This window comes from Dromiciops gliroides, chromosome 1 (assembly GCF_019393635.1).
Source record: "Dromiciops gliroides isolate mDroGli1 chromosome 1, mDroGli1.pri, whole genome shotgun sequence".
Taxonomy (NCBI): Eukaryota; Metazoa; Chordata; class Mammalia; order Microbiotheria; family Microbiotheriidae; genus Dromiciops; species Dromiciops gliroides.
The window spans coordinates 27,936,696-27,964,300 of NC_057861.1; the positions used below are offsets into that span (position 1 = coordinate 27,936,696).

Below are 27,605 nucleotides of genomic sequence, written 5' to 3' on the forward strand. Positions count from 1 at the left end.
CCCCTCTAGCCTCCATTCTGACAAGCCCTTGAATGTTCTTTGCCCTCTTAGTAATTTGGTGATTGTGTCTCCTAGGTGATCCTGAGGAGTTAATGTTTCAATATTTCAAGAAGTTTGGAGATAAGCCTTGTTGTTTCACTGACCTAAAGGTGTTTGTTGACCTCCTGCCTGCCTCACAGTGTACAAAGGTAGGTGAGGCTTGGGGGGGCCTGCTGCCCGGCAGGGGAGGGTTTTTGGGTACAAAGACAAGCCCAACAGGGTAGTTTGGCCTGTGACTGGCTTGTTTGGAAGTTCCAGAGGGTGCGTGCATCCCTAAGGCCATTTCAGGGAATCCCCAGAAAGCACTAATCCTGACTGTGAGGTGCGCTCCCTCAAGCATCAGGACTTGTCCAGCAGAGATACCCTCAGGGTAAGTGACTTGTTCAGAGTCACGCGGCTAGTGAGTGTCAGAGGCTTCTTCCTGAAGGCAGCTGGTGAAGCCCTTCCTAACTGGTGACCCTGGGCCAGTCACCGCTGCCTGCCTCAGTTTCCTCATCTGTAAAATGGGGATCAGAGCACCTAGCTCCCAAGGTGGTTGCAAGAGGACGGTTGTGAAGCACCTTCCCCTTCCCTTCTTGGCTTCAAGCCCAGGATCCCATCTACTAAATTAGGTAGCACGAACCTCTAGTGATGTGTGAAAGTCATCTCTCTGACCTGAAAGTTCACAAAGCATTCTCCTTTGAACAGCCCCAGGGGGTAGGCCATGGGTGTCTTGATGACGAGATTGAGGTTCAGAGTGATTTGCCCAAGAGTCAGGACTTGAAGCCGGGTCTGGCGCCATTTATGATTGCCTCTCTAGACTCATCGAAGCCCTGGCCTCTCCACCCCCACATTGTGTTGCTAGGGGCACGCCTGGGGTTCTTCTAGGTGGTAAAAGACCGAGGCGCTTGTCAGAATGGCTTTTCTGGTTTTGTCTGGTGCCAGTCGTAATTGGGAGGTGATTTCCACAGGCAGGCCTTGAGTCTTTCCCCATTGGGTGAGAAACAGTAAAAGCCCTGGGCCCTGAGCATTGCCTCTCCAAGCAGATGCTGAGTATGTGAGGAAGTGGGATCCAAGGGAGCCATTGGCTAAGGGCAGCGGCCCACCCAGGGGGGTTGGGTAACAATGGCCGCTTCTGCTGGAGAAGACACTTTGCCCATAGCCCCAGAGGGGCTCTTGTTCATTTACAAAGAGCCCTCCCTGAGGCTGCTTCTGAGTTCTCAGAAATCCCAGCACCTTCTCAGTATATGGTGGTCTGTGTGCCAAGGACCGTGCCCAGTGGCTGAGGGCTGGCCTCCCTGTGGGTGAACCGGGGCTTAGGGAGTCTGTTTAGAACTTTATCACTGGGGCAGCTAGATGGCGTAGTGGATAGAGCACCGGCCCTGGAGTCAGGAGGACCTGAGTTCAAATCTGGCCTCAGACACTTAACACTTACTAGCTGTGTGACCCTGGGCAAGTCATTTAACCCCAGTTGCCTCACCAAAAAAAACCCAAAAAACTTTATCACTTCCCCTCAAATGGGGGAAAGCATCAGAACGCAGAATTAATGCCCCTTACCAGAAAAGATGCACTCAGAAACTGGACAGTCACTTGTGAGGGTTTGCTCTGTGTTAAATAAGGGACGGACATCTGCTCACGTCCTCGGACCCTCCTGCTGCTGCATAGAGCTGGGCTGGGCTGGCCCCCTCCCTCTAGCCCAGGCCCAGCTTCTTCAGAACATTCGTTTGGGGTCTGTCCCCCACCCCCCCCCACCCCTTGGGATGGGGCTCCTCCCTGAGCTTTCTCTCAGGTGACTCGGGGAGTGAAAGACGTGCAGTCGTCCTCGGTCCACTGTCTTGGGGTCCGTGGTCAGGGGGGCGTGAGCTACTGCAGGGTGTCCTCCACCTGGCTGGCTTTGTGTATGTCTGTATCCGTTGTCTCCTCCCCAAGCTGCTGAGCTCCTTGGGGCGGGGGCTGTCTCTTGCCTCTGTCTCCCCAGCCCTTAGCACAGTGCACACCATAGGCTCTGTGGACACTTAAGCCACGTTCATTGTATTGGAGCAGGGGCTGCTAAGTTCCCTCCTCCCAGTCCTGGCTCTCTCCCTGTCTTCAGAGACGCCGCGCTGTCTTCCACCTCCCCAGCCCGTGTCCCAATGCGGGTGTTCCCTCTAAGAGTACACCCAGGCGCTCTGCTCTTGTTATAAGTAACATGCTCTCTGTGCGGCCTCATTCACTCCCATGTCCTCACCTGCCATGTCTGTACAGGTGACTCCAGGTGTGTGTCTGTGGTCCTTACCTGGCCCCAGCACTGAGCTTCCCAATAGGTCCTAACTTCTGTGCTCCATCCCCCCGGGCATTCTGGGGAAGCCTGGGGACCCCTCCCTAGAATCCTCTGTTAAACTCACACCAGAAAATAGCTAGGATTACAAGGAAGCTGATTCTATTAAATACATTATCAGAGTACCAGAAATGCTCCCGGGCCCAGGTGAAGCGGGTGCTTTCGTCCTTCTCCTCTCCAATCCACCCCTCACCTCTGCCCAGTCCTCTCATTCCTGGACCCGGTCCTGTCTCTCTTGGCCAACGCGGTGGTTTCCTGTGCCCAGAGCTACACCTGGTCTCCTCGCCATTCGAGGCCTCACTCCGGTGCTGTGCTTCACAGTGCTCACGTCACCCAGGGCTGGGTTCAAAGGGGCAGAGCTCCTGGGAGGAAGGAAGCAAGAATCCCATGGTATCATGTGTCAGCGTCTGGGGGAAGGTGGCTGGGATGCTGGTGGGGCCTGGAGTCCTGTCACATGTGGTGGAGGGCACTAGGGATGGTTAATCGGGAGCCTCGGGAGGCATGTCAGGTATTTAATGGGATGTCCCGTGGACGAGGGATTAGCTCTGTTCTGTCCGACCCCAGAGGCAGAGCGAGGAGCGGTGCAGGGAGACGGATTCAGGCAAACACCCGACTGTTAGACTGTCCAGCCACTGAAGGGTCTGTGGTCGGAGGTAAATGCTTCCTGGTTAGACAGCCAACCTCAGACGCTCACTAGTTGTGAGAGTCCAGGCAAGTCACTCACCTCAAGCTCCTCGTCTGAAAGATGGGGTGACACCATCCACCTCATGGGGCTGTTGTGAGGATCAAATGAGGTAACATCCATAGTGTGCTTCATGAATGCTGGCTGCTATGAGGGTGACAGCGAGGGCAAGGGCGGGGAGGCGGGGATGCTTCTTGGGGCGTGAGTAGGAAAAAGTGTCCATGAGGGTCTCATCGTGCTAATACTTAGAGCAAGTCTGTTGTTCGTCCTGGCCTGTGCTCTGTTCCCAGACATTCCTCTGAAGGCCCCCCAAGTCCCATAGCCTCAGTTTTCTTGAATGCTGGGGCACTGGCCATATGTGACCATCGGGTGGGGTGACCTCTGCTTGTTTCTTATTTGCCCCAAAAATGTCAGCCCTGAAGGCATTCACCGTGTCCTGCCTCCACACGGTGGTCTCTGCACAAAGCGGGCTTTTAATCAATGTTTGTAGCCAATCCCAAGATGTAACTTCAGTTATCTGGAATCTTGCCCATTTTGTCAGTGCCTGATTCGGCCGTTACACAGTTGCCTGTCTCAGTGTAAGGGCCTAAAATTCTAGCTATGATGTCTAAAATCTAATGAGTGGTCACTTTAAATTAGAAGCTCTAGCAAGAGTTTAGACTTTTAGCATTAGAAGTTAGTGAAGAGAGAGAGAGAGAGGTAAAAGGCAAGCTTCCTCTAGCTATCTAATAGACCCCAGTATCTGACCCTCAAGCCGAGGTCAGGAAGCCAAAAGACCAACGCTTCTGTGGCTACTCCCAGAACCTCTTGTGGAACAGGAAAAAGGGCCATCCACACACAGAGCTCCAGGCTAATTGGCTGGTAACTTTGATTGATAGGACCCACAAGCAAACATCACTTCCTGACAAAGAACTGACCTTCGCAACCCCAGAAAAGGTCACTTCCGGATGCTTAAGAAAGTCACATGGTTTCTTTCTTTCTTTTTTTTTTTGGTGGGGCAATGAGGGTTAAGTGACTTGCCCAGGGTCATACAGCTAGTGTCAAGTATCTGAGGCCAAATTTGAACTCAGGTCCGCCTGAATCCAGGGCTGGTACTTTATCCACTGCACCACCTAGCTGCCCCCTTTTTGTTTTTGCTTTGGTTTTTTTTTTTTTAAGTCACATGGTTTCTAAATCACATGCTTTCTCCTCATGGCAGAGCTTCACTGCAATATCTTTCCCAGCAGGGGGTGTCATTCCAATTCTCACATCAGAAAGGGGGCAGGGGGCTAGGAGGGAGTGAGCCGTAGGACATGACTTTCCCTCCCTGAGACCGGGTTTGTGTCTTCCCCAGCTCAGACCGCAGGGCTTTGCCCACACTGGGTTCTTTCTTAAATCTAGAGATCCAGGGGTGTGATGAGTACAGGCAGTCACTTACCCAACCTCTGCTGGTGTGTGCATTCATGGGGGTGGGGGGGCGGGGAGGGGGGATCAGCAAGCACCTGGAAACCACCCTTGGGAGAGGACCATCAGGCTGTCAGCCAGCCAGCCTCCGATAGCTAACCCTGCCCCGAGGCCAGCGGCAGTGGCCGCCAGGGGATGAACCTCAAAGCCATCCCCATTAAGTTTGTGAGGCTGCAGGACAAAGGAGGCTGGCCAAGCTGGCACAATGTGACTGGCCCAGGGGGCGGACAGGCAGGAAGACCAGGGAGACTCACAAGCTCTACCTCTGTTTCCCCTCGGCAGTTTATCAATCAGCTCCTTGGAGAGGTGCCTCTGTCCACTCCCACAGAAGAGAAGCTGGCCCTGCCGGCTGACATCAAGGGCCTGCAGCAGCACCTGTGTGTGGTTCAGCTGATGAGACTCCTGGGCCTCTACCATGGCATGGATAAGGACCAGAAGCTGAGGGTGGTCCGTGAGCTGATGCTCAGATATCAGCACGGCCTGGAATTTGGTGAGCTGCCTTCCCCAGGTCTGAGCCGGGTGCCTTGTGGTCTGCCCAGGGACCGGAGCAGGGGCTTTAGCAGGGAGTCAGGGCTGCCGTCCAGGGCCTCCGGGGCATGCACCCCTCTGGCTCTCTGCACTGGCACACACCTAGGGGAGTTTGTACTTTACTGGATTGACCCCTTTTTTTGCTCACCTTAAAATACATGATGACCAGGCTCTGTCTCCGGATAAAACCGTGTGTCCCTTTATCAACAGCTGTATCCTTCAAAAGCCCCAGGCTTCTGCTTCCATCAGTGCAGTTAGACCCCTGAGGCTGTAAGCCAGGGATGCCCTCTCTTCAGGGCTGTGGCCTGTGTCGAGGCTGGTTCTGGGACTGCAGGCACCTGGCGTTCAGAGGCGCCCCCAGGTCTAGGGTCGGGAGGGACCTCATCCCCTTCATTTGACCCATGAGGACGCCAAGGCCAAGCCAAAGAGAGGGGAAGGGCTTTCCCTAAATCACGCAGGGAGGCAGTGGAGAGCGGAGTCAGGATTGGAACCCAGACCCTCCGGCACCAAGCCCAGCCTCCTCTGCCCTGTACGGCTCTACTCTGCCTTTGCTCTGGGGATCCCAGGGTCGCTCCCACCCCCATGGAACTGTCCCCGTACAGCTGGGCAGAAGTGAAAGCAGCTGTCGCAGTCCAGTCCGCTTAGTTCTTTCTCTAACTGCTTCTTTCACATATAACATTCACTTCCAGAGGTGCCCCTTTGCTTCTCCTTAATCCCTCACTTGTGTCAGAGATTAGGAAAGAAACAAGTCAGTGAAACCAACGAAAACGTCATGTGGACCATACTCCATACCCCTAGTCTCCCACCTCTGCTGTAAAGGGAGGGAGGAGCATTTTCTCAATTCTCCCAGTCCTGGTTGGGCATTTCCATTATTACCTGTGTTCAGTCTTGGATTTATTTTTGTTGTGGTTTTCCTGACTCTCCAATAACAAGTCTTCCTCTGTTCTCCAAAATCTCCATATCCTTAAGTTGTTTCTTATGTTGCAGTAATAATCTGTTACATTCATGGATCACCGTTTATCCAGGCAGTCCCCAAGGGGACCTTCTTTGTTTCTAGGCCTTTGCTGCCATTAAAAACTATATTTCTGTAAGTTTTGGGTTATCAGTGGGGTGTTTCTACTTGTCCCAAAGTGCAGTATATGGGCATTTTAAGTAACCTCCTTTTGGGCGCGGGTAGACAGGGATAATTGCCTCCCAGACAGTTGGATCAAGTCTCAGCTGTGACAACAGTGTATTTGTCTGCCTGCCTTCCCTGAGGCTCCAGCAACCCCGGTCATGTCCATCTTTGATTTCTTTGCCATTCTGCTGCGTGTAATGTGAAACTTCAGAATTGTTTTAATTTGCATTTCTTTACTGGTGATTCAAAATAATTTTGAATATGGCTAAGAATTCTTTTGAGAATTGTTCATATCGTTTGACTATTTAGACACTGGAAAGTCGTTCTTGGTCTTCCACCTTGGTGTACATCCCTAGATATTTTGACTGTTGGGCTAAGAGATATTTGATGCAAACACACACACACACACACACACACACACACACACACACACACACTTTTTTTATTTTTACTAATCTACAGTTTCTCTTCCCATGCTGCCTAATTGAATTGATTTTGTTTGTGGAAAACAAGCTAATTTGGTGTAACCAAAAATATTTTATCTCTTGGGATCTGTTTCTCTCTTTTTTTTTTTGGTGAGGCAATTGGGGTTAAGTGACTTGCTCAGGGTCACACAGCCAGTAAGTGTTAAGTGTCTGAGGCCGAATTTGAACTCAGGTCCTCCTCACTCCAGGGCTGGTGCTCTATCCACTGTGCCACCTAGCTGCCCCTGTCTCTCTTTTTGTTAAGACTTCTCCCCCTTCCTAGAGTTGTGAAAGACCCACCATCCATTCTCCTTCCTCCTCATTTTTTTTGTGATGGGGCCTTTTTAATATCTTAGCCAAGTGTCCCTTTGGAAGTTCATGTGTCCTATGGCCCAAGATATGGATCAGTAACTAACTGCCTCGTGAGAGTGTTCTGTCAGGCCCAGCTTATCCCAAGTGGGCTCTGAGCACAGGGAGTACAAATAGGCTTTGTGGAGTGAATGCAGTGCCTGGGACAGCTGGGGTTTTGACTGATACTGAGATGATGCGTTTTTTCCCTTTGCAGGAAAATCCTGTTTGAAAACAGAGCTGCAGTTTTCAGACTATTACTGCCTGCTTGCTGTGCACGTGCTCATTGACATGTGGCTAGAAGCAGGTACGCCGTCCGCAGAGCAGGGAGCAGTTTGCTCAGGCAGGTTTTCCGGCGTCCAGGGGCCCTGCAGCCAATGACCACCTCATGCTGGGCGTCTGATAGGAGGGCCCACTGAGGGCGTCTCCTAGAGCATTTTGCTGCCCACTTCTGGAGCTCTCCCCCATCTGCTCACCCCTTGACTGCAGCCCCTTCCCACATGTGTCCCCAGGAGGCCAGGGCCCAGGCGCAGCAGCGTCGAGAGGCCCCAAATCGGGGTGGGGCGGGGTACCTTGGCTGGCCAAGGCTGTGGGCATTTGGTCACAGTGATGATCTGTCTCCATTTTGCTGTCTGTGCCATTGGATAACTTGCCTTTTCTTTTTTAACCTTCCAGGGGAAGAGAGGGCCGCATGGCAGGCCCTCACATTACTAGAGGAGGGCTTAACCCATAGTCCTTCCAATGCCCAGTTCAAGTTGCTGCTCGTCCGGATCTACTGCCTGCTTGGGGCATTCGAGCCCGTGGTGGACCTCTACTCCAGCCTCGATGCGAAACATATCCAGCACGACACCATCGGGTGGGTAGTAGATACTCAGAATGCTGTCCTCTGCTAGGGCCCAGGAGAGCTCCAGAGCGTCATGGCCTGTGGAGTCTCTGAAGAGCCGGGTTCTGATCCTGCCCTTGGGGCAAGTCCTCCCCCTTCTCTGGGCTAGACTAGATCCGAGGACCCTGTGACCTGCCCTGAAGCGGGTCTTACTGGCTCTGCCAGTGGTCTGGAATGTTGTGTTGGTTGGGGCTGGCCCGGGGCTGGGGCCCCCATCCTGAGGTCAGGTTAGAAGGCAGTTTGGGGCTGACTCCGTGAGTCCTCATTGTGAAGTCTTCTGATTTGTCCCTGGAGTGGGAGGGGCTGCCTCGGTTTGACTTTTTTGATATGCTAAGTAATAGTTGGAAGCTGGCCTTTGAAGGGTGCTTTTGGAGAAGGCTTTAGGTTGTCCTGGAGAGAGTCAGGTTCATTGAGAATGCCGGACCCCTGAGAGGCTGTGTAGCTGGTTAGCACAGCCACGTGGTGCCCCCTGGACTCCTGGCCCCATTCTGCCAGGGCAGAGCTACCCCCAAACGCCCAGCCGTAACCTGCCCGTGCTCTCTCTTCCAGCTACCTTCTGACCCGCTACGCCGAGCCTCTGGGCCACTACGCTGCTGCCTCCCAGTCCTGTAACTTTGCACTCAGGTTTTTCCACTCCAACCAGAAAGATGTAAGTGAAATCCTTTCTTTCTGTGGTCTCAGCTCATGAATGTCCCAGCTCCCGTTAGAGCAGACCTCGAGGCCAGATCTGAGTGGGCCACAGGAACTCACTGTGTTTGGGAAGGCTCTAGGCTCAAGCCCCTCCCCCCTCCTCCTGTGGCCAAGTCTGCGAAGCCTGCCCCATCCTGTGGGCAGAGTCACGAGCGTCTCTGACAGCGTCCTTAGAACTAGCAAGGTCAGCCCTCGCTGACGTGACGGCGCAGAGAGACATGGTTTGCCTTTCCAATGTGTGTCTCAGTGCCGCGTTCTCTAAGGGCGTGACGTAGCTCATCCGAGCTTTCAGCCTTAGAACCCAGCAGCCTGTGAACCTGGCTGCTCTTCACTGCCAAGTCTGCCCACCCCCATACTCTGCTGTGAAATCGCTGGGGTACAGACAGACAGTTTTAAGGATAGCGTCAGATCATTTAAACCTGCAACTCGGGAGACCATAAGGGAGGGCGTCGTGTTTCCCACTCCAGCTGGCCAAGCTGAGCAGACTTTGACCAGCCACGAGAGAGGCACGTGGTGTACCCTGTGTGCGTGCCCACTTCCAGGAATTGGAATTCAAGGGTCGTCTCTGTGGTGATGATGAGCCAAGTTGGGCTCTGCCGTTTGTGAGGAGGGAAGGCGCCCCCCCAGGGGCTGGGGAATGTCTAGCTGGGAAAGTCTCTCTCCTCTGGTGCCTTGGGTTGGCATTTGGAAGGCCTTGGGCATGCACGCATGCCGTCCAGCCGTGGATGAGATGCCTAGAGAGGAGGGAGGCTGCAGTGCCCCAGGAGCGACTCTGGGCCTTGAGATTTGCACGGTGCCCACGTGGTTTCCTCTGTTGAAAACCTGCCTGTTGTGTTTGGTCCTTAGACTCTACTCAGCTTCCAGAGCGCTTGGCCTCTAGATAACATAGCTCCCATGTGCATGGCACATAGGAGGTAGCGGATGCACCTTGACTCATTGACTGTGTTGTTCTTTGTGAACACTGCCAGTTACAAAAGAGAGAAAATGGCCAAAGCAGCGTCTCTGGCAAGCGATTTGTCAGCATCCTGGGCAAAGGCACAGAGGGTCGTCCTTTGCAATCTTATCTTTGTGAGTCACTGGCTGCTGGGCCTTGCACTTGGTGTCCTGAGCCTGCTGTATGCACAGCAACCGTGTGGGTCCCCCGAGGAGGGTACACAGTAGGCGCTCACCTGTGCTCCCAGCTTGTTGGAAGCAGGAGTTGGGGTCAAGGAGCAGGTGTTAGTTAAATAGACCGTCTGGTGCTCAGCCCTCGGCTGCCCACAGGTTGTTGTGGGCAATGCCTGGTGTACCTGTGGGGCAGTATCCGACAAGTGAAGGAGAAGGAAGGGCAGGTCCTTCATAAGCCCATTGCTGGGAGTGTGTGTGGCAATACTTGGGGTGGCATGGTGGGGCTCCCCTTATCCTGAGGGAGTTAGCTTCCAGAATCACCTCCCTTGGCAGAGCCTGCAGGAACACTTAGGCTCCATGCTTTTCCCTTATTAAAGTTTTTCTGCTTGTCATAGACTATTTGTAAGAAAATATTTCACTACATTTAATTTTATTTATATACATACATACATACATACATACATACATACATACATACATATATAGTGGGGGTGGGACAGTGAGGGTTAAGTGACTTGTCCAGGGTCACACAGCCAGTAAGTGTCAAGTGTCCAAGGCTGGATTTGAACTCAGGTCCTCCTGAATCCAGGGCGCCACTTAGCTGCCTTTCACTATATTTTAAAATACAAACCAAGTTCAGAAGAACATCCCAGTATCCTACTGGTTCTTATTCTGGACAAACTTAGAGATGACTTGAAGAAACGAATGCTTTCTCCAAGACATTTGGCTGTTGGGATAACTCGAGCTGATGGCACGCCTTGGTGTTTCTCTGGTTTGAGGAACCTGGGGGGTGAATTCCACCCCATTCCCTTGTCTTTGGGTGCACTGAGCTCTGTAGGCAGAAGGCGTGGATTTCTGTAGTCAGTGGGCAGGAGCGATGCTTCAGGACATATTTATAAAGGGGACCCATTTGTACAAGAATACTCATAGCAGCTCTTTTTCTGATGGCTAAGAACTGGCAATCAAAGGGATGCCCATCCACTGGGGAATGGCTAAACAAATTGTCGTATGTGATGATGATGGAATATTACTGTGCTATGAGAAATGACAAGCAGGGTGATTTCAGAAAGGCCTGGAAAGACTTGTATGAACGGCTGTACAGTGAAGTGAGCAGAACCAGGAGAATATAGTGCACAGAAATGTGTCCGAAGTCATAGGTGGTTGTCTTAGAGTCAGAGCCTTGGGGTCCTCCAGCTCTGTGTCCAGAGAGCTGCAGGGATATTGGAGGTCAGGAAGAAGGGGAAGGAGACACCAGCAAGAAACAGCTCACATCCAAGATGGAAGATGGCCCTGAACAATCTCTTCTCTGTTTGGTGGCTGGTGCTGAGGGAAATTCATTGGCCTGAAGGGATAAGATCTTCTGAACTGGAAACAGCAACAACTCAATCCCACCACTCTCTGTGGATGCAGGAACGGGGACTTCTATCAGGAACATCCAGTTTATTCAGTTGTGATGAAGGCCCTAGGGAAGATAGCAGGACCGCAGAGCCACAGAAGGTAGTGGCCAGAGGACACTTCTCCTGTGGGATGGCCATGCTCCGAAGGGATAGCTCGAGCCTAGCTCGTGATAGCCACTAGATGAGGAATTGCAGACGGTCCTGGGGAGGGGACCACCGCAGCCTTCTCCGGAGGAGAGAGTGACATTTTAGGGTTCTCTGCTGGCCTGTCATGTTCCGGAGATCCAGAGCAACGCTCAGTGTGGGTGTGGGTGTGGTCTCTGGGTGTTCATCGCTCCCCCAGCAGTGCTTTTCCTTCCCTGAGTGACCATTCAGTTTGAATTCCTAAAATGTCTCTTTGAAATGATGTGTCAAAGCCCCGCTAGGGGAGTGGGGGGGAGGAAAAATCCCAGGTCTCTTAGGTGCAAGACTCTTCCTGGCACGGGGCCCAGTGGGCTTCAAGAGAGGTCTTCCCTCTGGAAGAAGGACTGCTGTTGGCTTCTAAAACTGCTAGAAATGACTTTTCTGCCCCTTGGAGTCTTGCTGTGTTAAACAGTCGGCACTGTTAGGTTGGTGTGACAGAAGAGGTGTGATTCTTGAGTTGGCGTCTGTGTGTCTCCAGCCCTTTCTGCAGTGTCCAGGGTTCATTTCAGAAGTCCAAAGGGGACCCGGATCACCTCGGTGACCTAGACATAGATACAAGCGGCTCCTGATTGTCCACAGAACCCGCTTGCCTGCAGTCTCTAGCCTGGCCTCCTGTAGGCCTGGGGTGGGCTGGGGTGGCTCCTCTCCTCTGTCTGACCTCTCTGTGTTCTGTCTCCCTCCACTTTGCCGATCCCCGGGGCCATGACGCAGGCTGACTTAAAGGAGGACTAGCTTTCTTTTGGAAAAACAAGCCAGGGCCTTAGAAGAGCGTGGCCTCCTTGCTGCCCAGACCTCCAGTTTTCCTGTCTTGTGTTTAAATTGTACTAAAGTCATGGGTTCCCTGGGCCACCCAGAAATGAGAGCCCCCACCGTGCCTGAGGTAGTGAGTTAGTTTGGGGGCGGGGTGGGTCTGTTTAGCAATTGGATCTAGCCCCCAAAGGCCACCGGGGCCTCCTGCAGACTGCCCGAGGAATCGCAGGCTCCCAGGGACTCCTTCCTCCCCAGCTGCGACCTCTCGGTGCATGCCTTGCCCCAAATTCCTGCCGTGTCCGTGTCCTGCTCCCCCTGGGCCGCCAAGGGCCTGTGGAGCCTGTGCCTGTGGGTAGAGTAGCCCGCCCCTTGGTAGGCAGCTAAGGAAAGAGGCGCTCTCGCTGGCCCTGAGTCAAGCCAGAAGGTAACTTGAGGATTTCAGGTAGTCCTTCTCTAAGCCCGCAGGATCACAAGTAATCTTTTTAATTTTCTTGTGTCCGTCCGTCTTTAATTTCTCCAGATACTGCAGGCAAACAGCTCACCGAGGTGTCCCGTGGGGGTTTAAAAGCCGCATCGAGTGCAGTTGAATTAGCGCCCCTGGCGCAATCCCGCGGCCTGAAATGAACCCTGCGAGGCTGTTTATCAGAGGGTATGTTGTTGACTGTCGCCCTATTTTCCTATCATGTAAATTGTCCGGACGAATGGAGAGGGACAGAGTTGAGGCTGGTGTAGAGCGTTCGTGGCAGGGAGGTTTTTGGAGGCAGGTGCTTTCTTGAGTCCTAATGCCTTGGGCTCCTCCCCCAAAGCTCTTTCTCTGGCTGATGTACCGGGACGTCCGTCCTCCGCTCTCTTGGGCCGCTTCTCCTCAGGTCTGTGGGCATTGACTTCAGTTCTCTGCATCAGGTCGCTCAGATGCTCCAGACACCTGGGGCATTCATCCTTCGTGTCCTCCGATGGACTGACGGTGCCGTGAGCCTTGGTGGTCGACACTGTTTGGCGTCTCACTTAAATCTTGGTGTTATGTGATATTGTATTGGAAATCATAATAAAACAAGAAGGAGCCAGCATGTCTTTGGGCCTTTTTTAGATTTGGGGACTTAGGGGGACCGAGGTAGGCAGTGGCCTTGTTTTCGAAACCTCCCTAGGAGCAGGTTATCCCTGTCAGACTAACAAAAACACCGAGTTGTGTCTCTTCTGGAGCGGCTTGGGTCAGCGGTGGCTGCCCTTCTAGCTTGGGACGGCTTCCCCACCGCCGTGTGTGGGCCGTTCTCAGCAGAGGGAAAATGTGGCAAGGAAGAGGAGGGGGCAGGGTAGGGTTTTCAAGGCTGAAGTTCTGTTTGGTGACCGTGGCCTCGGTTAGTCTGGGAGCGGTTAATGGAGTTACCGGCGGGTTTTGTTCTGGGTTTTTTGGTTGAGTTGCTTTGCTGGCAAGGTGTGTCACAAGTGTCTGGCTTGTTACAAACGTTCCTGCCAGGCTGAGCCAGTGTTCTTTTCTTCCAGACCTCAGAATATATTATTCAAGCCTACAAATATGGTGCGTTTGAGAAGATCCCAGAGTTCATCGCTTTTAGAAATAGACTCAACAACTCCCTGCACTTTGCTCAAGTGCGCACTGAACGGATGTTGCTGGACCTGCTGCTTGAAGCCAACATGTGAGTAGAGCCTGGAATGGGGAGGACCAGGTGCCTGAGAGCAGGCTCCGAGGGCATGGTGGGGAGAGCGGGAGGGGGCGTCTGCAGCACAGCCGAGTTTCATTCTTTTCTTTTTTACAAAATCCATTTGATGTGGCTTGTCTGTGAATTACCTATGGTCTTTAGTATTCACCCTGGCCTAGAGAATTGTACCCATTGTGCCTGCTCCGGCATCACTGGCTCTGAAGGGAAGCAGCCCAGGAGGACCTGCCCCCGCTCCTCTCCCTGTGGGCTGCCTCACGTCACGCAGAGTTACTTTCTTCCACAGGTCATTTTTTATCCCAGCTTAAATAAAACCTCACAGTGGAGGGGCAGCTAGGTGGCGCAGTGGATAAAGCACTGGCCCTGGATTCAGGAGTACCTGAGTTCAAATCCGGCCTCAGATACTTGACACTTACTAGCTCTGTGACCCTGGGCAAGTCACTTAAACCTCATTGTCCCGCAAAAAAACAACAAACAAACAAAAAATACCTCATAGTGGGCATAGGTGTTGGGCCCAGGAACAGTATAGGGGAGTGCAAGGACAGCTAGGAGTTAGAGGACCCAGATTCGAATCCCATCTCTGCCACTTGGTCCCTGTGGGACTATAAGCGAGTCACTTCACTTCTCACAGCCTCCCTCTCTGGTCTCTAAAATGATCCTCTCTGCAGATCCTTCTGATTCTAGCACTGGGATCCCCACTTTTAAGATGTTTGTGGGCATGTCATTGAATGTTCTAGTTAAGTCTCTCTCCGCCCCCCGAGTCCCCACAGCCTCTGTGTTCTATAAACCCGTGCATCCCGTTTCTACCATAGATCGACCAGTTTAGAAGAGAGTGTCAAGTCCATGAGTCTGAGTCCTGAGGAGGATGACATCCCGTGGAAAGACCTGCGAGACAACAGGGACCTCCATGTTTTCTTCACGTGGGATCCCAAGGAGCGGTAACTCAGTTTAACTCGGCATGGTGCCTTTTTTCTTGTGTTTTCCCTGAGGGTCAACATCGAGTCTAGATGTTTGCTCCAGCCTCCTGGCGAGATATGTCTGGGGAGCCGTGGGTGGGCTCCAAGGGTCAGCGTGAAACTCTGGCGATGACTGCGCCACGCTGTTGGCTTACCTGCAGCTGCTGTTTCTGTCTTCAGGGATGTTTCTGAAGAACACAAGAAGCTCTCCCTGGAGGAGGAGACCCTCTGGCTGCGCATCCGTTCCCTGACCCTGAGATTGGTCAGCGGGCTTCCAACGCTCAGCCACTCTGTGGAGCCAAAAAACTCAGACAAAACGACAGAGAATGGTGTCTCGTCCAGGATCGATACCATCCGTTCGCTTCTCCAGCAACTGGAAGGCGTGCTAGATGCCGGAAAGCGATTTGTTGGACGGAAGGTTCAGGTACGCTTTGCAAAGTGGAGCGGAGCCTCGGGGCTGCCTTTGTGAGAGGGAGGGAGGCTTCTGAGGCCTCAGAGCTGAGGGAGGGGTGCCAGGGGAGCTGAGTTTGAATCGTGCCTTTGCCACTTCCTATGGTATGAACCTTGGCCAGGCCCCACAGCTCCCTAGATGTTGACTTCTGTAAAATGAGGGTATCAGACTAGATGACCACCGAGTTCTTGGCCAGCGCTGAATCTATGACCTTCAAAGTGATGTGTTAGGATTATGGCTGCCTCTGCATCATGCACAGTGTCCGTCAGGAGCCAGGGGGTCGGGGGGGACCTTGGGCAGGCCAGGCCAGGCCCAAGGGAGGTTCCTTCTGTCGCAGACCTGGTGTCGTCCTTCTTTGACTCAAAGACGTCCAACAAGGAGGCGTCTGCCGCCCCTTGAGCCTGCACAATCTGCTTTTAGATAGCGCTTCTCCCAGTGTTGGCTCTAGACTCGCCTCTTCCCTCGCTGCTTTGAGGGGCTCGGAAGTCCTCTAATCTATCCCCACTGGACCTCCCCCCTTTAAATCCTTGGTAATAGTTCTTGGGGACCCTGCCGGTCTTCTCTAGGCGAGGTGTCCTGTGCTCCTTAATGGAGTCTCATTTAACATGAACTCAAGGCCCTCGGCACCAGAAGAGATTTGGCCTCACTGCCACTGTCCCTCAGGGGGCTGGGCACCTCCTGCTTGGCCACAGCCCAACGCGACATTGGTGTCTTGGCTATCAACCAGTGTTGACTCAGAGTCTGCCTGTTGTCCACTAAGGCTCTTGGGTCTTTTTCACATGCATTGCTGTCTGGACACATTCCTGTCTTAGACTAGTGATTGTTCTGAACCAAAGCACGAGATTTTATATTTATCTCAAATTTGATTTGGTCCTGCCTTGGTTGTCCAGTGTGGCCTGTTAACCGTCCTTCCCATCTTTGTGTCGTGCAGATTTGATAAGTGTGACATTTGTGACTTAATTCACATCATGTTGTGGCAGACCCCAGCCCCCTAGGCCACTCCCAGAGAATTCTTTTTTTTTTTTTTTTTTTGTGGGACAATGAGGGTTAAGTGACTTGCCCAGGGTCACACAGCTAGCAAGTGTCAAGTGTCTGAGGCCAGATTTGAACTCAGGTCCTCCTGAATCCAGGGCTGGTGTTTTAGCCATTCCCCCACCTAGCTTCACCCCCCCGGAAAATTCTTTCTAAGGTGTTGTGGAGCCAGTTATACGGGCTCTTTGGGCCTGCTCATTTCTTCAGGTCCCTGAATTCAGGAACCTGCATTTCTACATCTTCGCTTGAGGAAAAAAGTGTGAATGTTTGGGAAAGGGTATGCACAGCCTTCCTTTGACCCATGAGTTTACCAAACATGCCAGGAGGTCAAACAGAGCAGCCTGGCCTGGACTCATGGTGATTTAGACATAGATGGTGTCTCTGTGCGATGACTGCTTCCTTGTCCCTGTGGGCGCTGACCTTCCCTTTACTAGCATGCGCAGACTTGGGTGTTCCCTCTTAGGCCTTCTCTGAAAAGCGAGCCATTCTCCCCCCTTCGCAGCATCCCCACCTGCCAGCCTCCCCTAGGACAGCTAGTGCTCCCTTACTCTGGCCTTCCTTGACTTGGGCCTCAACTCACCATCAGCCATTTCTGTTCGGACCTTTCAAGTCCAAAAATTGTTCCCCTTGTCAGAAAGGAAAGAAGCAGAATCATGACTGCGCCCATCCCTTCTTCGATCCCTTTCTTTTCCCTGAATAGATCTAAAGCTGGGCCCTTCACCCCCATCCCCAGCTTGCAGTCCTTCAGACAGCCAGGCCCCCTGGCCTCAGCTCATTGAGCTTTGTTGTTCTTGAAGGGACTTTTCCAGGACTGCCCAGTGCTTGTGTCCTCACTCCCAGCTTCTCTGTGTCTCTTAAAAAATTAATACACATGGGCTCCTATCTTTTGAGCAGACAAAATCCTGCTTTTCCTTGTTATTTTTTTAAAGCGGGTAGACTTTCCACCAGGTGTCCTGGATCTGCTTAAACCTTGTGGCTCAGTGGAAAACCCTACCAACTGGCTCTGGTGTCCAAGGAGTTGGGTTCAAATCCTGGCTCTAAAGTTTACTGTTACTGCCAGCGTGACTTTGGGCAAGTCACTTATCCTCCTGAGCCTCCGTTTCCTCCTCTGCAAAATGAAGGGTTTGGATCAGATGGTCTCTGGGGTCTCCTGGCTCCAAGAACTGGGTCCCATGAGTTAAATTCATATAGGACGCCTTCATTTATGCACCCACAAGGTTTGGCTTGAGTCGGTGAGACGTGGGACTTGTCAGCCCCATGACCCCAGATCAGGCCCCTTCCTGCCCAGGGAGGCCATCGACTGGCGTCTCTGTAGAGCCTTACATGGGAGATGCACCCTCTCTAGGGCGGGTGCCAGCGCTGGGGAGGGGGGTGATGGATGGGGCAGAAGACCCCAACAGCCTCCTGCCTCAGGAGGACATGCTGCTGATTGCCGCCCAGAGGTTGGGTCTCCTGGGACGCTCGTGCAAACTAACTGGACCTTCTTCCCCTTTGATTCCCCAGTATCCTTTCCTCGGTCCCGTTCCCACCCGCATGGCCGGCTTCTTCAGCAGCGGCTGCTGCCAGTGCCAGACAGGCTCCTTTTACCTTGTTAGTGATATTTATGAACTAGATACCAACGGCCTAGGTAAGATGTGTGTGTGTGTGTGTGTGTGTGTGTGTGTGTGTGTGTGTGTGTGTCTGTCTGTCTGTCTGTCTGTGTGTCTGTGTCTGTGTGTCTGTGTCTGTGTGCACGTGTGCACATGCTAAGGAGCACAGTGGGGCCTGGCCGGATGAATTTTGTTGTGGATTCAGAGATCCTGGGCTGATTTTGTTTGCCCAGAAAACTCCTCTTTAGTAGGTGGCCAGGCAGCTTGTGACACCGGCCTCTCTCTGTGATGTGGAAGGGCCGGCCCTGGGGACCTTAGAGAGCCCGAAGTCCTGCTTACCTCCTACTGTGTCATTGGAGGGGAACGTCGTAGGACAGCCCCATGTAAGGCAGATGGGGAATAGTGATAATTTAGGGCTGTTGAGCCTGTTATTTGAAGGGCCTTGGTTGGGGAGCTGGGTATTTGTCGTAGAAAAACAGACCTTCTAAGTGTCTAACGCAGCAAAAGTTAGGAACCATAGACCATAATTATCTCCAGCTCCAAATGAGGAATGGCTTGGTGGGATGGTCAGACTCAAGTTTGTAATGAATTCCATTTGCCTTTTTAGCCACTTGAAAGAAGTGGATTTTAATCTCCACCTCATTCGGGGCAGTGCTCTTGAGGTTTTGGGGTTGTTGAACAGTGACCTCTGGAGGCCAGAGAGGATAAGTGGGAGGTCTGCACATGCCCAGAGGCCTACAGAGCTGGGGGTCAGGGGTGGTCTTCAGGGACTCCTTGGGTTTTGTGTGTCTTTTACCTTAAGATGTGGCTGCTAAGCTGGGATTTCTTCCTTTCAGAGGATACAGCTGAGATCCAGGAGAGGATAGGGAATTGTTTTGAATCTTTACTAGAACAATTAAGGGGTAAGTGTCTGCACTTCTGACTGGTCTTATTTCCGGGCGCTGGCCAATGACTGTGGTGCTTCTCCCTGGGTGTCTGTGCATGCCTCCTTGGTCTGTTGGGTGGGTCAGATGTAGCGTGGATACTTGACTCCCTGGGAGCCCCCGGACCCTTCTGGTGTATTGCCCCAAATGAGAATGTTGGAAAATGGGAGGCCATCATTGCAAAGTGGTGGGGATTCCAAGTAGAAAAGGCGTCATCAGCGGTGCCTGTTCTCACAGCTGTGGCCTCTGCGACGGCCCCTTGTCTGTGACCTGGGCCGGAAAGCTCTAGGGGTGCCCTTGTGACGGCGGCAAGACCGTCGAGAAGGTGTTCAGGACGTGGTGGGCTGGCTGAGCAGAGGCCTCCCCTCCCTGACTGCCCTGGGGCTTCCTTGATGGATGATGGACGCCACGAGTCTGTCTTACATCTCAGAAACAGGTGCCCCACGGAGAGACAGACCGTGTTTGCGCTTTTTCTTGCAGAAGTCTTTGGTCAATGTAAAGGCGACATCTTAGAAGTACAAGATGGGAGCCTGAAGGCTCATCCCAGCGTCTTAGAAAACTTAGTCTTCTTTGTGGAGGTGAGCGTCGGCCACCTCCTTCCCTGACTCTTTATTCACTGCAAACACCTCCTGTGGGGAGGCGCCGGGCCTTGGGCCCCCTCAGCCTGGGGCCCTCCTGGCTCCAGGAAGCTGTTGGGGATGTCCAGGGAGACATGGCCTCAGACACCTGCTGGCCTTGAAGTGTCACATAGATGAGAGCCCTTATTGGTGCTGCTGCTCATTGCCTCTTACCTGCCCCATGAGCTTTGTGCCTGATGGACACTGGGAGGAGTGGGGGTGGGGGGTGGGGGGACAGGGACAGCCCCCTCTGTGGGACAGGATTGTCCTAGCAGGTCCCGGGAGTTTCTTCTGGCTCTGGATCCCATGATCCTAAGATTCTCATTCTCTCTCCTCCACCGCCCTGTTAAATACCTTAATAATTAATAACGCGTTTTCCTCCATTTCTTTCAGACCATCTCCATTGTCCTCTGGGTAACTAGTTACTGTGACAGTGTCCTGCAGCCGTATAAATTAAATTTACAGAAAAGGAAAAAGAAGAAAAAAGAAACCAGCGCCCTCATGGTAATAATCCCGGGCGAGGATCCGTTAGGACCCCCTCCCGTTTCCCTCCCAGAGGAGCCTGGGCTGTCCCCGCAGGTCGTGACACAAGGAGATGGCACTGAGGCTCTACTTTAGCAGAGTGATCAGAAGCCCTTCTCTGTCTGTTGAGGCGCCGCCACACTTTTCAGGCCCAGGGCCTCTCTCTCTGGCTCCCCTGCTGGGCCAGGAAAGTCACCTCCTGATTGGCCTTCTTGCCCCAAGCGCCCCTCCCTGCTTGGGAAATGGGCCCTCCCTGACCTGGCTGCCTTTCCCTAGTCGCCCCCTCCCCCCCCCCCCACTCACACTCAGTACTCCAGCCCCAAGGGGTGTCTCGTGTGTGTGACATCCCCTCTCCCACCTGCTCCCTTTGCCCAGGAGCGTCCTGCCCCTCAGGATCCCTGGTTCTCTCAAGGTCAGCTTAAGGGCCGCCTCTTGCGGATGGCTTTTCTTAGCTTCCCCACCCCCACTGTTTCCCTGAGATATTCCAGATGTCTGTGTGCACATGTCCAGTCTCCTTTATCACATGGGAGCCCCCAGGCCTCTTGGGGCTTCTCTTTCTACCCATAGTGCCTTGCACAAAGTCCTTGCTTGGTAAAAGCTTGCTGTGTTGAATGACCTGGCCCAGGGTATGCGGAGGGTAAAGGGGCCATTGTGCCATGGGTACTAGCATGGAAGGGGGCCTGCAGGCCAGGGCCATGGCTCTGAGCTCGCCCTGGCTGGCGACATTGTTATCTATGGCTGGGGGATGCCTGTGGTCATCTGCCTCTGGTGCTTCTAGGTGGCACAAAGCTGGGAAGGCACACCAAAGAGGAAGCATAACCAAGTCACTCAGTCCGGGACTTAGGGTTAGCAAATAACTTCAGACGGCTAAGATGGCAAACACGCGGCTTGTTTGCAGTTATTCTGAAAAAGGATCACGGGGCCTCAGTGGTCTGCAAGCTCAGCAGTGACTGATATAGCAGCCGAGAGGGCCAGCACCCCAGGGTGCTCTGCTCTGAGTGCCGGGCTTGGCTCTAGGCACCACATTTTAGGATCCCCACCCATCTGTCAAGGCCTGGGGGCTACAGAGACAAGATGAAGAACACCCCCTTCCATCGAGGGGCTCCCCTTCTCCTGGGGGACCAGATGGGACTCTGGAGACGGAGAGGGATCAGTCAGAGAGGGAGGGACACCCGGCTGAGCCCTAGAGAAACTGGGAGGGGCTGGAGCGTGGAGAAGAGTGAGGAGGCCAGTGTGGCTGGAAGGCCGTGTCTGCAGAGGGACTGGAGCCCCCGGGCAGGGCTCTTGCTGCCTGGAAGATGAGCTCACCCACCAGGCCAGAGGCAGTAGGGAGCCGCTGAAGCTTCTGGGGCAGCTGAGGGTGGCAGGCAGAGGGGAACGGGGGCTGGGAGCAGTGAGGACAGCCGCCCGTCCGGGTCTCCTTCCCCATAACTGCTCACTCCTCCCCCCCCTTTTCCCCACAGCCTCCTGTCTTCTCCAGCTTCCAGCACTACGTGGCCGGGCTGCAGCTGCTCATCTCCAGTGTCCTGGAGCACATCCGGGGCCTTGAGACTCTTCTGGCTGCACTGAAACTGGAAGAACTGTCCCTAGAAGACCCTGCTCTCTCCCAGGTAAGAGGAGGGTACTTCACTCCCTGAGGACGGCCCCAGGGCTGGGCTCTGATGCTAGGAGAAGGCACCGGCGTTCCAGGCCTCTGGCTGGCGACCTTCACAGGCCTGCTCTCCCTCCTTGGTCTGCGCTGTGAGAGGCTGGGACGGGACCCCACCTCAGAAGTGGCCACTCAGCTCTGATTTCTCTAAGGCCGTTGAAGGCTTGCTGAGCGCTCCTTCCATCCTAGGCTGGCCCTCCGGGATCTCATTACTTGGTGGAGGTGGGGGGTGTGGGGGGGGTGGGATTTAGTGTTTGTTTTTAAATGAAGGAAACTGAAAAGAATGATAGACAGTTGTCAGAGCATTCATCCCGGCACTGCAAGGAAGCCGAGGCCAACTTCACATAGAAATGTCCAGCCTCACTCATATCTGATGCCTTTATTAAAACAATAATGATAATCACCATCACAGGGGTAGCTCCTTGGTATGTTAGAGCATTTACATGATCCTCACCCCAACCCTGGGAGGCACGTGCTAGCAGTGTCCTCATTTTGCACATGATGAAGCAGGCAGGTGGGTAAAGGGACTTGCCCAAGGTCACACAGCAAGTCGGTGTGTAAAGCTAGATCTAAACTGGGTCTTCCTGGCTGCAGGCCTGCCTCAGCCTCTTCCATGCTTAATTTTTTTTAACAGTAAATGATGAGGGGCGGCTAGGTGGCGCAGTGGATAAAGCACCGGCCTTGGATTCAGGAGTACCTGAGTTCAAATCTGGCCTCAGACACTTGACTTACTAGCTGTGTGACCCTGGGCAAGTCACTTAACCCCCATTGCCCAGCAAAAAAAAATAAATAAATAAACAAATAAACAGTAAATGATGCCACGGTTCCCAAAGAACATGGGCATGGCCTCCCAGCCTCGTGCAGAAAAATGAAAGCACAAAGAAGCGTTTTTAAGCACTTATTGTGTGCCACACATTAGGGCTACACGTGGAAAAGGGGAAACTGTTTCTGCTCGCAGGGATCTCCCAATTCCAACACACAAGGGAGGGGTCAGCTGAGGGGCTGGGGAAGGGCCAGGGTGGAGGGCGAGGCCAGAGACCTTCAGCTGCCTCGGTGAGGCCTCCCCAAGGTGCAGGGAAGGCAAATTTGCTCTGAAGTCAGTGTTTCTAGGTCCTGTCTGAGTTCTTTTCCACTCCTGAGCCTAAGGGAGATATTTTATCAAGTCCAGTACCCTCCCTCCCTCCCTTATAGTAGAAATGTTAGGCTGCACTTCTTTGCCCCAGTAGAGATGGGCGGCTGACTTGTTTGCATCAAGTGTCCGGGCAGGGTGTTGGCCCCTGGTTTCATCTCCGCTGATGGACTTGGGCACTGTGGAGGAGGGGGCAGGGAAGGAGCCCCCAGAAGGTCTTGGGCTGGCCTGAGCACATCCGGGGCTGGCTTATTTCTTGTACAGTTTGTGACTGATCTGTTCCATTCTCTTATCCCTTCTGTCTCCCTCCATATACAATTCATCTTTTATAACAGAGGATAAGAAAGATGATAGGGTCATGCATGTGCACACATGCATGTGTGTGGGCACACACACACATACACACACACACACACACACACACACACACACTCCCCCTCCAGAGCCCATCCACCTCTCAGGCCCCCACTTCTGCAGAGCCAGGGGAGGAGCGGGGGAGACTGTGCTCCTCACACATCCCGGGGTGTCGGTGGCCTCCCTCTGACCGGCCACCTGCTGGGGCTAGAGACCTGGGCAGTCCCTGCAGGCTTTGGCCACGGTGCTCTTCTCTCTCTCTCCACAGGAGGACAAGAAGTTCACAAAGACCGTGCACGGGAAGGTGCAGAGCAGCTATCAGCACTCGCTTCAGGAAATCGGAGAGCTGCTGAAAAAGAGGCTGGAGACCATGAAGAAACTCAGAGTGTGAGGGGAGAGGCCTGGACCAGAGCATTGTCCGCTGCCGCACCGCGGCCACCACAATCCAGAACTTCCTCATCAAATGCATGAAGGACTTTGATCTTGAATTAATTTTTTAGGTATTAACTCTCCACCGCTGATTAAATGATTGTACATAAAGCGGAAGCCGAGCCCTCCCCTAGGTTTGACCACTTTTTATACATGTTCATTATTAAGCGTATGGCAGCAACCAGAGAAAGCCTCCTTCTCTTCCTTTCCATCTCCAGAAATTTCTGGGCTTGTTTTTAGAAGCAGCAATAGCAAGTCAGCAGTAACAGCCTCCGGCCCAGAGCGGCCAGGGCAGAACAGGCCTCCTGCCCCTGGACGTGTGGCTCCTTCCCTGGCAGCGGTGCAGGCCGGGTGGACGCGAAAAGGAGGGCTGAGAGCTCCCACCGCACCAACCTCTGGCCCCTGCCCTGTGCCCGCCTTTGAAATCTGAACCAGGGGCAGGGAGGCAGAGGAAGCAGCTGTCCAGGGGAGAGCGAGGAGCCTGGAGCATCCCCAAGGTCACTCCCAACCAGCCCCACCTCTTGTCCATGCCTTTGGGGATGACGGGAATCGCTGGTGGAAAGCCAAGAGAGATGATGTACATAATTTATGCAGCGAAGCCCTGATTTCTTCAGTCATATACTACAATCAGTTCATGAATTAAAAACAAAAAATAGGTGCTTGAAAACGAAGACTTAGTGCTTGAGGGCCTTTACTGGTGGGGGCCGGCAGGGAGGGAGCGGGCTGAGCCCTGGGTAATGTCCAAGGCTTTCAGGTTGGGCCAGGGGCGCCCTGTAGGGCAGGGGCCTGAGAATGCCCCTTCCCCTGCCTGGGCACCAGGGCGGGTACATGGGGCTGGCTTCTTTCTCGACCTTCAGACGACACGCAGAGTCGGCTCTTCTTTAAAAGCAAATAACTATCTCTTTTTCTCCGATGAAATTTGACCATATTTTTTTTTTTTATTTCTTGGAAAGGTTGAAAAAGAAAATCTTCCTATGCAAAAACCACTTGCTTTTTTGGTCCTCCTGGCTTCACGGGACCTTTGAAGCGCTCAGAAATCTGTGATCTGGCCTAGAGTAATTGATTCTCCTATTTAAACTTTGAAAGGAAGTTGCAAAGGATCACAACCCCTTCCTCCAAAAAGACTTATTAGAAATGCTAGATCTTTGACAAGTAGGACCCTGGGAGAGAGCAATTTTTACAGGAAGTGCCAGTGGCCAGTCTCCCAGGCCACCATCCACAGAGGAAGGAGGGAGAGCATTTTGAACTTGAACATGGCTGCAGTCTCCGACCTCTTGGGGGTAGGGGGTGGCAAATGCAGCCTTCTGAGTCGAGCTTGGGGGTGGGGTGGGTGTGCTGAAGTGATCCTTTCTCTCACCGTCTTGAAATGTACAGTATATAGAAATACCCTTTGAAAGAAAATCAGAGACTGACCTCAGTCCTTTGAAGCATGCACAGGGTTGGGGAAGCTTGGTCTCTGTCCTTAGGGGCATCTCATGATTCCTCTCCAGCCAATCTCTGCTTCCTAGTGGCAGTCACCCCCTGCCCCTGGCCCCCCTCCCGATGGTTCAGTGTCAAATAATGTTATTGGGGAGGGGGGCCATTGTTACTTCCTTTGTTTCTTGTTGACTTTTGTATTAACCGTAGCACTGAAATCAAATTCAACCTCTTACATCTCGCGATGTCTTTGTATAAAAAAGAAAAACGAAAACGAAAAACTAAATTGTGTGCAGAAACAGCCAATACCTTGTTGATCTAGTCTTTTGGAAACTTTGTCACACCCTATAAATTGTGTACAGTTAAAAATATATCTATATCTATATCTATATATTCTTACACGAGTAAAGAAGCACCCTCCAACACATCGGATGTCATTTGGTATTTGACAAGGAATTCCAAATGATCCCTTGCTGCTGCTGTTTTTTTGTGTGGGGGCTCGGGGGCTTGGTTTGGCGGGTTGTTTTGGGGTTTGTTTTTTCTTTATGTGTGCTGAATTGAAATTTTAAAACGAGGTAAGGCGTGGAAGAGGAATAGACAGACTAACGAGACTACTGTCTGCAGCCTGAAAGGGTCTTGCTTGGTTTTATTCCACCGGCGTCCCATGAGTTTGAGATCCGGCCTCCTAAGGAGACATGGAGGTGAAGCTGTTTCTGTGGGCAGCACTCGATCCCGGAGCACGCACACGCACCAGAGAGAAAGATCCCAGGTCTTGTGCCTAGTAGGACCAGTGCGGGACACCTGCTCCGGGCCCCTCTCAGTTGCATCTCTTTCCACGATTTTAACTGTTCAAACGTTGCATTTCCATTTCGCAATCGTTATGTTCAAGCAGGATTTGTCCTCTTTTGTTTTTTTTAAACACATACGGGGTTTATTGTACCTGCAGCTTTGTTTTCTCGACTCTTTCCTGAATTATTTGATGTAATTTATGAATGTAGAAGGCCTATATCTGTCCTCCTTCAGAATTCAGTGACACGGGCACAGCAAACCTGCTTTAAACTGGATGGGTTTAATAATTTATATAAAAGATAGTTTCATTACAAGTTAGCCTATCTGCCTGGTTCCTGTCGTTGTTGCTGTTTCTACCCTTAGGGATCTGCCATCTCATTAGTCTGGAGTGACCCGTTTCTGAGTTCCATGCAGAATTCATGAATTTCAGCTTACTTTTCCAAGAAGATCAGTCTTTTACAAAAGCTTGATCATGATGATACTAAGAATGACGGCCCCGGGGCCACTTCTGTCTGAACCACAGTGACAAGGAGGAGATGATGGTAATTATGATGAGAGAGCCAGCCTCAAAGTTAGGACAGCCCAGCCGTGCTCAGGCCCTGCACTGGCCACGTGACCTTAGCCAGGGGAAGTCCCAGCACCCTGGGTCACTGAGAACAAGTTAAAGATAAGGGGCCAGCCTGTATTGATGGAGGAAGTTTCTACCCTGGGCATTTCCTACACTAGTTAAATCCCAAGTTTGGACCAAAAAATGCTAATACTTTGGCATTGGTAGAGGGAAGCCTTTCTATACTAATGCACCTTCCCATTTCCAGGATGCTTTTCAGGTCTGCAAAGCTCAGGAGAGCTCTTGGAGTGAGTGTGAGTGTAAATATTGTTCTGATTTTATCGATGAGAAAACTGAGGTCCAGAGAATTGCCAGGGTCTCGGCCGTAGTCCTAAGGGGTGCTCCACTGCGGGCCGTGGCATGAAATGTATTCGGCCATGTAGTTGGTGCTGCATGAGCAGTCATAGGTCTTGGGTTCAAATCTTGCCTTGGCCCTTAACTACCAGTATGACCTTGGACAAGTCACTTTCTGCCTTCATTTCTTTATCCATAAAAATGAGATGGTGGAACCCAATGGCGAGTGAGGTCCCTTCCAACTCTAGCCCCCAGGGCCTCCAGTCTAGGTTCTCTGTCCTGTAACATTCATCACCCATGATTCTGTCCTGAAAGATCAGTCACCGTGGTCATCAGGAAAGAGGCAAGTGACCCCACTTAAGTCTGCCCTCGTGCCTGGTGCAGGGCAAGCAACCGACCCAGCCTCTTCTGTTCCCCCCACCCTGGAACTTAAAAGCTGGCAGAGCCTTCCCATAGTGTCCAGTAGATGGAAAGAGGCCTGGGCGGGGGGTTTGATGGGAGCCCAGGGGGCCAGATCACAGCCCCAGGTAGCCGTGGAACCCTGACCACATTGCTGCCCTCTCCCCACCTAAGCTTCCCCTCTGCTCAGGGATAACTGGTGGGGAGGAAAGCGCAGTGTGAACAGTGGCCTGTTGTCCTACCTGTGGGCCCTTAGTGCCCGCTTACACTGATAGGGAACAAGCACCTACTGTGTGCCGGGCACTGTTAAGTGCTTTACAAATAGCTCATTTGATCTAGAGCCCAGGGAAGGACAGGTGGCCATCTCTGACGCACGGCTGTGTCACACACCTGGGTAAGTCACTCATCTGTAAAGGAGCAGGGTTAGGTCTGGATTAAACAAATAGGAACACATGCGTGCCTGTGCACCCCTATTCGGTGTCCTAATGGTGGACTGCACCCCCATTCTATGTGAATGGCTAGCCCTTTTGACCACACCTTTCACAGGGACCACCTGCAGGGCAGGGGTCTTCCTTGCTCTCCTGACATTAGGAAGGTCCTGGTGGGACCCCTGGGCTAACCCTTGCTGAGAGAGCAGCCTATAGTTTTGTTGTTTTTTGTTTTTGTTTTTTTTTTTTGTGAGGCAATTGGGGTTAAGTGACTTACCTAGGGTCACACACCTAGTAAGTGTTGTGTCTGAGGTGGGATTTGAACTCAGGTCCTCCTGACTCCAGGGCCAGTGCTCTATCTACTGTGCCACCTAGCTGTCCCCCTGTAGTTTTACCTTCCCCTGGTGACAGCCCTTGCTCCT

At 52.6% G+C, this 27,605-nt stretch overlaps 1 protein-coding gene across 1 annotated transcript in view; it reads left to right on the top strand.

Annotated features, from left to right (window-relative positions):
* Nucleotides 1–25,769, top strand: part of NAA25 (N-alpha-acetyltransferase 25, NatB auxiliary subunit) — a 44,450-nt gene extending 18,681 nt beyond the window's left edge. The window contains exons 11-24 of the mRNA XM_043975024.1: nt 76–188; nt 4,743–4,950; nt 7,135–7,224; nt 7,593–7,773; nt 8,350–8,449; nt 13,428–13,579; nt 14,413–14,538; nt 14,737–14,980; nt 17,543–17,666; nt 18,465–18,530; nt 19,032–19,129; nt 19,562–19,672; nt 21,154–21,300; nt 23,090–25,769. Of these exons, the coding sequence (XP_043830959.1) occupies nt 76–188; nt 4,743–4,950; nt 7,135–7,224; nt 7,593–7,773; nt 8,350–8,449; nt 13,428–13,579; nt 14,413–14,538; nt 14,737–14,980; nt 17,543–17,666; nt 18,465–18,530; nt 19,032–19,129; nt 19,562–19,672; nt 21,154–21,300; nt 23,090–23,212 (1,883 nt within the window). The 3' untranslated portion in view covers nt 23,213–25,769. The remainder of the gene's footprint in view (nt 1–75; nt 189–4,742; nt 4,951–7,134; nt 7,225–7,592; nt 7,774–8,349; nt 8,450–13,427; nt 13,580–14,412; nt 14,539–14,736; nt 14,981–17,542; nt 17,667–18,464; nt 18,531–19,031; nt 19,130–19,561; nt 19,673–21,153; nt 21,301–23,089) is intronic.
* Nucleotides 25,770–27,605: the final 1,836 nt, after the last annotated feature.